This window comes from Chiloscyllium plagiosum, unplaced genomic scaffold, assembly GCF_004010195.1.
Source record: "Chiloscyllium plagiosum isolate BGI_BamShark_2017 unplaced genomic scaffold, ASM401019v2 scaf_1651, whole genome shotgun sequence".
Lineage (NCBI taxonomy): Eukaryota > Metazoa > Chordata > Chondrichthyes > Orectolobiformes > Hemiscylliidae > Chiloscyllium > Chiloscyllium plagiosum.
Genome location: NW_025211695.1, coordinates 1 through 9,604, shown reverse-complemented (window position 1 = coordinate 9,604; position 9,604 = coordinate 1). Strand labels below are relative to the sequence as shown.

Sequence of the window (9,604 nt, the reverse complement as noted above, 5' to 3'; positions counted from 1 at the left end):
TGGAGATCAAAGTTGAAACTTTATTGCTGGAACAGCACAGCAGGTCAGGCAGCATCCAGGGAACAGGAGATTCGACGTTTCGGGCACAGGCCCTTCTTCAGGAATGGGCAGAGAGTGTTCAGCAGGAGAAGATAAAAGGTAGGGAGGAGGGACTTGGAGGAGGGGCGTTGGGAATGTGATAGGTGGAAAGAGGTCAAGGTGAGGGTGATAGGTCGGAGTAGGGTGGAGGCGGAGAGGTCAAGAAGAAGACTGCAGGTCAGGAAGGCGGTGCCGGGCTGGAGGGATCCGGCTGAGACAAGGTGGGGGGAGGGGGGATGAAGAAACTGGTGAAGTCCAAGTTCATCGCCTGCGGTTGGAGGGTTCCCAGTCGGAAGATAAGACGCTCCTCCTCCGACCGTCGGGTTGTTGTGGTTTGGCGGTGGATGAGTCCAATGACCTGCATATCCTCTGTGGAGTGGGAGGGGGAGTTGAAATGCTGTGCCACAGGTTGGTTGGGTTGGTTCGTCCGGGTGGCCCAGAGTTGCTCTCTGAATCGCTCCGCAAGTAGGCGGCCTGTCTCCCCAATCTAGAGGAGGGCACACCGTCTGCAGCGGATGCAGTAGATGATGTGGGTGGAGGTGCAGGTGAATCTGTGGCGGATATGGAAGTTTCCTTTGGGGCCTTGGAGAGAAGTGAGGGGGGAGGTGTGGGTGCAAGTGTTGCACCTCCTGCGGTTGCAAGGGAAGGTGCCGGGAGTGGAGGTTGGGTCGGTGGGTGGTGTGGATCTGACAAGGGAGTCGCGGAGGGAGTGGTCTCTACGGAAAGCTGATAGGGGAGGGTAGGGAAATATATCCTTGGTGCTGGGGTCTGTTTGGATGTGGCGGAAGTGACGGCGGATGATGCGCTGTATCACTCCCTCCGCGACTCCCTTGTCAGATCCACACCCCCCCCCGACCCAACCTCCACTCCCGGCACCTTCCCTTGCAACCGCAGGAGGTGCAACACTTGCGCCCACACCTCCCCTCTCACTTCTCTCCAAGGCCCCAAGGGAAACTTCCATATCCGCCACAGATTCACCTGCACCTCCACCCACATCATCTACTGCATCCGCTGCAGCCGGTGTGGCCTCCTCTATATTGGGGAGACAGGCCGCCTACTTGCGGAGCGATTCAGGGAGCACCTCTGGGCCACCCGGACGGACCAACCCAATCACCCTGTAGCACAGCATTTCAACTCCCCCTCCCACTCCACCGAGGATATGCAGGTCATTGGACTCATCCACCGCCAAACCACAACAACCCGATGGTCGGAGGAGGAGCGTCTTATCTTCCGACTGGGGACCCTCCAACCACAGGGGATGAACTTGGGCTTCACCAGTTTCTTCCTCCCCCCTCCCCCCACCTTGTCTCCGCCGGATCCTTCCAGCCCGGCACCGCCTTCCTGCCCTGCAGTCTTCTTCTTGCCCTCTCCGCCTCCACCCTACTCCGACCTATCACCTTCACCTTTACCTCTTTCCACCTATCACATTTCCAACGCCCCTCCTCCATGTCCCTCCTCCCTACCTTTTATCTTCTCCTGCTGAACACTCTCTGCTTATTCCTGAAGAAGGGCCTGTGCCCGAAACGTCGAATCTCCTGTTCCCTGGATGCTGCCTCACCTGCTGTGCTGTTCCAGCAATAAAGTTTCAACTTTGATCTCCAGCATCTGCAGACCTCACTTTCTCCTCTCTCTTCCCCCCAGCCCGCTCACTCCAAGTTCTGGGACCAGTTCCTGCTCCGCTCGGCCTCTTACAAACGGCCCCCGGTTCTCCCTGAACTCACCCCGAATCAATCCCGGTCTCGGAGCCCCCTCTGTGTCCCAGGCTCCCATCCCGATGTGCTGCTGGAAGGAGCCTGCTGTTCCCTCGCTTCCCTGGGCGCTGATCTCTCCATTGCGGTCTGTTTCAAACAAACCTCTAGCACTCACTGAGTAAATGCTCCTCAATGGCAGCGCTGGGGGAGGGCCTCACGCATGCGCTCCTCTGCTCAGGAATAGTCAGCTTTGGGGAGAAAACCAGCCATCCGGCGCCTGGCTCGCCGTGGCGGGTTCAAGCGCATCTCGGGCTTGATCTACGAGGAGACCCGCGGAGTGCTGAAGGTTTTCCTGGAGAATGTGATCAGGGATGCGGTCACCTACACTGAGCACGCCAAGCGCAAGACAGTCACCGCCATGGATGTGGTGTACGCTCTGAAACGCCAGGGCCGCACTCTCTATGGATTCGGCGGCTGAGGATGAAGCGACCCATTTCCAGCGAACCCAAAGGCTCTTTTCAGAGCCACCCAAACTCTCCGATAGAGAGCGGAGACCTGAGGACGGGGAAGGCAGCGCATACTGAGGGGAATGTTGCTGTAGCCGGTTATTTCACGTTTATCCCGACTTTTACAACTACTTCAGTTCCAAAAATGTACTAATGCCGTGTTCTGCGGTACGGCAGAGAGCATTCGGAGTGGACGGTTCACTTTGTTGCTGTTTACCGTGGCGAATGATTTTAAAATTGCAAGTATTTCTACAGTGCACATAAGAGGCTATTCGGCCAATCGATACTCTACTTTTGTGCAATCTGGTTATTCCATGGAAAGAATCACATCGTAACTTTGTAATAGTAGGATGTAGCAGCAGCATTAGGCCATTCTGCCCGTCTAGCTTGTTCTGCTATTCGATCATGGCTGATATTTCTCCAATTTCCCGTAACCTTCGATCCTCTTATTTTCGTGAATACCTGTCCATCTCAGTAATGATATCATTGTGTACTTGGCATAAATGATAATTTGTTTTTATTTATTGTGGAACCCAGACGTTAATGTTACATATTAGAGTATTTATATTTCCCAGGCATAACACTCAGCTCAGTTTTGTTACTGGGAGCCTGCAGATGTGTTATGTGGCGCGTTCCTCGAACCTGCCCGCTCAGGCAGCGATAACAAATTGACGTTGGGCAAGTAATAATTTGGATGAAATAAAAATTACTGATAAAGTGTGGTTCTGTAATTTTATACGTGTACACTGTTTTAGCTTTTAAGATGTTTACATCGGCGGTGTTTCGATTAATTCACGGCGGATACAAGTTCGGTTGCTCATCCAGAGAGCGGAGGAAGCGATAGGGGTATTAGTACAGTATTTCTCTTGGAATTCAGTTAAAGACAGAAGGCAGCGGCAGTGAATTTGCAACTAATGAGATCTTCATTCAGAGATTGCGGTAATATAGTAATTAGATGAGTGATGTTCACATCAAATTTTGGGATTGGGTTAGATATTTCAGGAAAAACCCCATCTCCTCATTGACTCCCTTTGCGTTAATATGGCTTGTGGTGAGGTGGAGGCAGGAGAGAAAAGGGAAAAAATTGCGCCAAGAGATCAACGGCTTATTTTCAAATCTGACAATGCGCACCATCACGTATAAAAAAGCAGGAGGATGCACGACTACGTACACGTTGATTGGTTTTTCGATTACGAAACTAAACTTCACACAATCTCACTTTACCTCATTCCCTCCTTTTACAGCTGAAAATTGACTGACTGCTGTTGAACACGCTCTCTCGAGGCCGGCGAAAAAAAAGTGGATATGAACCGAGCAGAGAATAAATTGCAAAGGTATATACTACAGAGACAGTGAGAGGATTCAGCTCTTACTGATGCAGTTAAAGGAAATGTGAAGCTAAACCCGATCGGGAACACCCGTGACACTATTCTAAACTCATAGAACATTGGTCACTCAGGCAGTGACGGTATAATGAGAAATAATGTATTTCCGGACACCCTGACAATCGTATTCTATGATAATCTTCCTCTGCTGCCACAGGCAGTAACAATACCCAATAAAAAGGAGATAGAAATGTAGCGATGTTAAGTACAACAGCCAGGACTCTACACATTAAAAGGAATGTAATTAAATCCGACAGACGATTCAGCTCCTTTCACAAATGCTGTGAGTGGCTCTGAAAAGAGCCTTTGGGCTGTCAGATTCAAGGATGGTCTCTTCATTTTTTAGCAGATCCAGCAGCGGAAGTTTTCTTGGGCAACAGCACGGCCTGGATATTAGGCAGCACCCCGCCCTGAGCGATGGTCACCCCTCCCAGCAGCTTGTTGAGCTCCTCGTCGTTGCGCACGGCCAGCTGCAGGTGCCTGGGGATGATGCGGGTCTTCTTGTTGTCCCGGGCCGCGTTGCCGGCCAGCTCCAGGATTTCAGCCGTCAGATACTCCAGCACCGCAGCCAGATAGACCGGCGCTCCGGCACCCACACGCTCAGCATAGTTACCCTTTCTCAGGAGCCTGTGAACACGGCCCACCGGGAACTGCAGGCCAGCCCGGGACGACCGAGACTTTGCCTTGGCGCGTCCTTTCCCACCGCCCTTTCCTCTTCCCGACATGATCACAATCTCACAAACACTTTCACAGAGAATGCTGCACTCCGCCCACATTGCGGCCTCTTATACCGCCTCTTATACCTTCGGGAGGAATGGTGGGGCGGCCATTTCGGATTGGTCCCATTGTCCAGCCCCACCTAATGTTGTTTCAATTCCCAATCAGATATCTGCCTCATTCCCCAATCCGGAGAGGGCACGGGGAGGAAGGCGGAAACGACGGGCGCCAATTCATCAACCGCTTTCTTTCAAAATTGAAAAGCCCGCCAATTTCCAAACAAAGGAGTATTTTTTAACCTGAATAATGAAGTACAAAAAACTGTGGAAGTTCAAAAAACATTAACACTCATGTTAATTTACTTTTAGTTTACAAACGTATAATTCACACGGTCTTACTCTCCCTCATTTGCCGATCTGTATCTGATCTTGAGAGTGATACAGGTATTTTCTAAACCTTGAGAAGAAACTGAAACAAAACAGGCCAAACATTGCAGTCTGCAACCTGCCTTTTCTTTACACATTTCCGTACCACCCCGATATGCTGATAAAGCAGCATACAGCATTCTTCCGGCTCAGCATCGAGGGCGTACACGTTTTTTAAGACGATATTTTAAGATTCAGCAAAAGCTCCACGCTTCAGCCAGGAAGCTGTTTTGGAGTTCTCTCTGTTCTGTTTGATAGTCTCTCACCGACAGCAGGAAGATTTAGTTTGCATTGCTAAAAATCGGATCAAACCCGTGCACTGGAAATGTAAAGTAAATCAGAAGAAAAAATGCATCAATCGTGAGACGGAAAGACGCGGGCATTTGTCTGCCAGGGGTGAACAAGCAAGATGAAAAATGACTCACTGGCGCTTGATCTGCACTCTCCACCCCACTCGCGAATGATTTGCAAAGTACTTACTAATACAAAAACAGAAAGCACTAGAAGTTGAAACGCCGGATCAAAAAATCACATGGAAACTAAAGAACGCTTAAAGAAATGGTTCAGCTGTCTCAGGGAAGTTGTAGGTGGCTCTTATAAGAGCCTTTGGGTTGTGGATGTGTGTTTGTTTCAGTGCAATGCGGTCCCTCACTTGGAGCTGGTGTACTTGGTCACCGCCTTTGTGCCCTCCGACACGGCGTGCTTGGCCAGCTCCCCGGGCAGCAGCAGCCGCACGGCGGTCTGGATCTCCCGGGAGCTGATGGTGCTGCGCTTGTTGTAATGGGCCAGGCGGGAAGCCTCCCCCGCGATGCGCTCGAAAATATCGTTGACGAACGAGTTCATGATGCTCATGGCCTTGGAGGAGATGCCGGTGTCGGGGTGAACCTGCTTCATCACTTTGTAGATGTAGATGGCATAACTTTCTTTCCTGGTCCGCCTCCTCTTCTTGCCTCCCTTCGCTGGCGCCTTCTTTATGATTTTCTTCGCGCCCTTCTTGGAGGCTTGCTGTGCTTTCTTCTCATCAGCCATAGCGCCGCTCACTTCCAGACACAGAATAAGGGAAAGGGACCTCGGAGTTCCCTCTTTATCGACTGACGGCGTCGGGGATGCTAATGAGAGATGGAGGAAAGCTGGGCTCCTGATTAGGTAGCTTACACAGTCATGCCCAAACATTGAGTCTCTCTGATTGGTTAGTGTGAGATCCAATGTGGATCTGCAACGAAATGTAAAGCGGATGGTGATTCTGTTCCTGTCAGTCTGACTGAGGGAGATTTGTTTCGTGTCTGTGATACAGACAGTGACTGTGGTATTGGCTCGGTTTCCTTTTACTTGTTGTGCTGATGTGTTTCTATCTCCGCATGTCTGTTTCTGTTCCTCTGTATAGGCTGGAATTAACACAGAACTTGTCACTATGTGAAAAAAAAGCTCTCATCCATTCGAAATTGCGATTACATTTTTTTGTCAAGTTACACGTACCACTGGAACCTGACTGAGAATGTTTTCTACACTTGGGGTTGATGCATCTCGTTCTCAATTGCACGGAGTTGAAGAGAAATGATAAGTTTCTATGTCCCGGGAGATCCAGACCGCCGTGCGGCTGCTGCTGCCCGGGGAACTGGCCAAGCACGCCGTGTCGGAGGGTACAAAGGCGGTGACCAAGTACACCAGCTCCAAGTAGTGTTAGGAAAGGGGTAAATGTAGGGGTATGGATGGGTTGCGCTTCGGCGGGGCGGTGTGGACTTGTTGGGCCGAAGGGCATGTTTCCACACTGTAAGTAATCTAATCTAATCTAATACTTTTCTTGAGTCACGAGTTGAGTCATGTCTTGACTGTGGGATGAATATATTTCTGAGACCTTGACTGATAAGTGTGGGCCCAGACACGTATCGATAACTATGTGGTTTGAAAGTACGTGCAGTGTAACTGAACCACGTTGCTGCACTTTTCAATTAGGTGTCTTGCAGTTTCATGCAGGGATTTATAACATTTCTCAGTCTTACGCGAATGCCTGTTCACCAGCAACTGTCAGCATGCTATATATATGCGTCACTTTAACTTTATATCTGTCATGTCCTAATTTACACATTTTGCATTAACTCAACATCTGTCCAATGAGGCTCTGGTCCTCCATCTAATAGTCAGTGTTATTCCAAGACAGGTTTTATTCCGTAACCATCAAACACTGATGTGAGCGGTAAAATGTTACACTATTTGTCAGTCACTTGGAAATATTCCTCCAATCTGTGCCCCCAGGAGAAAGTGATCTCTGCAGATGCTGGGGGTCAGAGGTTTATGCCCAAAACGTTGAGATGAAGGGCTTATGCTTCAACAACGATTCTCCTGCTCAGGATGCTGCCTGACCTGCTGTGCTTTTCCAGCAACACACTCTCGATTCCAATCTGTGCCAGTCTGTTTCTGGGATGTATTCTTGTAAACTCTATTTCACAGTCTTAACATGTCAGTATGTTACTGGACTGTAACTCAAACCTTCTGAAGTGTACCTTGTTGCTTTACTCTGTTGGTGTCAATTTTGAAAGTACCAAGTACCACTTTGGGCAGACTCAGGTAGGATTCACTACCCTCCACTTCCAAACCCTATGAATATTAGCTTCTGCAAAGTGCAGTTGGGTTTGTATTTATAACTGCATCATTTTGATAAAGGATAATACTTTGTACATTGTTACTGACAATATCTGCAATGTCACTGCAGATGTTACATTGTTTATGCCAGTTTATAGCTAATGAATAGTTGTATTATATCCTAACAATGTATTGCTTTGCAATTGACTCAGTATTTCATTCTGTAACTGCCAGTTTATTGTTTCTAATCTTGTATTTACTCAGTTTCAGTCAATCACTGGTATGACAGAGAGCAAATATCTCAACATCTCAAAGTTTCTGATGAAATGGATAGTTAATACTTTTTTTCACTCCATCCTTGAAACATCAGGGTAACTTGTAACTGAATCGATCAGTATGCGATCTGTGAGCACACACATATCAGTAAAGTGCATGGTGAATGATGCTGCAGATACAGTGTATATGCTGTAGTTATTAACTTCTTTCAATCTTGTATCACTTTAAATATCTCAAAGCAGAAGACCATAAGAAGCATGAGAATTCTGTGACATTTCTATCTGTCTGTGTGTACTCTGTCCTGAGAACAGATCACAAAGGCTTTATTTATGGTCTTCATCTCATTTTGATATTTAGTGCCCATAACCAAGACTTCCTTGTTTATCAAAAGATATATGACTACATTAGCATAAATTAAGCTGGTAACTCAACCCTAACTGCTCTCTGTGGAACTGAACAAGGGGAGAATGTACTGCATTGCTTTCTTAGACAGAAGGCTTCCTGTTCAAAACTGTGTCCCTTACTCAGTATTCTCTTTGAGAATTGACATACTCTCAGCATCAACTCTGTCAACTCCATTCAGATCTTTTTTTTGCTCGAAAGGTCATACATTGTTCTTCAAAACTCCAATAAGAATATAGCCAACTATTTTATACGTACAATGAGAGCTTATGTATCAATCTGCAGCTCTAAGCTTCTACTATGTGAATATGTGAGGACAAGTATCACCCTCTCCCAGTAAGTTTGTGCATACTTGAGTGAAGTTATCACCCTATACCTGTTGGTTTCTACTGTGTGACTATGACAGTTTCTAGTCTGTAAATGGGATAGTTTAATCAATTGTCTCTGTCAGTTTCGGCATTGTTAAAATGTGAACGTAGTTATCAATGTCAACCTACCATCTTCTGCGAAGTGAACATGTGGGGATCCATATTGAAATATACCTGTTGCTTTCAGCAACAGGAATACATGAGTTTAGTTATCATTCTTTTCCTGTGAGTTTCTTCGATGTGAATGTATTGGTGTAGTTATCCATCTGTACTGATGAAGGGCTTTTAAACAAAACGTTGATTCTCCTGCTCCTTGGATGCTTCCTGACCTGCTGTGCTTTTCCAGCACCACACTCCCGACTCAAATCTCCAGCATCTGCAGTCCTCACCTTTGCCTATCCATTTGTACCTGTCAGTTTCTGATCTGTGAATATGGAAGTGTAGTTATTGATCTGTCCATCAGTTTCTGTAATTTGAATATGACTGTCTAGTTATCTATCTCTCCCTGTATGTTTCTGTGATGCGAAGATGACAGTCCAATTATCTATCTGCCCCTGTCAGATTCTGCTGTGTGAATATGAGAATGTCATTACCAGTCTCTACCTGTCAGCTTTTGCTATGTCAATGTGATTTTAGTTATCAATCTGCCTCATTAGGTTCTAGGTGAATGTAAAAATGTAGTTATCAATATATACCTGTCAGACTTTCCTTTGGGATTATGTGACTGTATTATCAAAATGTACCTGTTTGTTTCTGCAATGTGAATGTGATGAGAATGCAGGAGGTTAGATTAGTAATTTTGCAGATGTCATCAAAATTGGTGGTATAGTGGACTGTGAAGGCTATCTCAGATTAGAAACAAATCTTGATTAAATCAGTCAATGGTTTGAGGAATGGCAGATGGAGTTATTGAGGCATTGCATATTTATAAAACAAACAAGGGTACGACTTATACAATTACAAGAAGGGCCTTGGGTAGTGCTGTTGAACAGAGAGACCTAGTTGGCCAGCTGCATTTTTTTGAAGTTTGCTTCACATGTAGACAAGGTGGTGAAGAAAACATTTAGCGTGCTTGCCTTTATTGCTCAGACCTTTGAGGACAGGAGTTGGAAGGGCGTATTGAGGTTGTATAGGATGTTGATGAGTCCTCTTCTGGATTACTGTATCACGTTCTGG

At 47.0% G+C, this 9,604-nt stretch overlaps 2 protein-coding genes across 2 annotated transcripts; both read right to left on the bottom strand.

The window, feature by feature from the left end:
* Nucleotides 1-3,559: 3,559 nt before the first annotated feature.
* On the bottom strand, nt 3,560-4,446 carry LOC122547098 (histone H2A-like). Its single transcript, XM_043685676.1, has one exon. The coding sequence runs from the start codon at nt 4,434-4,436 to the stop codon at nt 3,996-3,998; it is 441 nt and encodes a 146-aa protein (XP_043541611.1). The 5' UTR covers nt 4,437-4,446; the 3' UTR covers nt 3,560-3,995.
* Nucleotides 4,447-5,352: 906 nt separating this feature from the next.
* Nucleotides 5,353-5,857, bottom strand: LOC122547099 (late histone H2B.L4-like). Its single transcript, XM_043685677.1, has one exon. The coding sequence runs from the start codon at nt 5,829-5,831 to the stop codon at nt 5,451-5,453; it is 381 nt and encodes a 126-aa protein (XP_043541612.1). The 5' UTR covers nt 5,832-5,857; the 3' UTR covers nt 5,353-5,450.
* Between the last annotated feature and the right edge of the window lie 3,747 nt (nt 5,858-9,604).

What these genes read in the sequence shown, in the direction of transcription:
- LOC122547098 (XM_043685676.1), bottom strand. Translation starts at nt 4,436, where the DNA reads ATGTGGGCGGAGTGCAGCATTCTCTGTGAAAGTGTTTGTGAGATTGTG.
- LOC122547099 (XM_043685677.1), bottom strand. Translation starts at nt 5,831, where the DNA reads ATGGCTGATGAGAAGAAAGCACAGCAAGCCTCCAAGAAGGGCGCGAAG.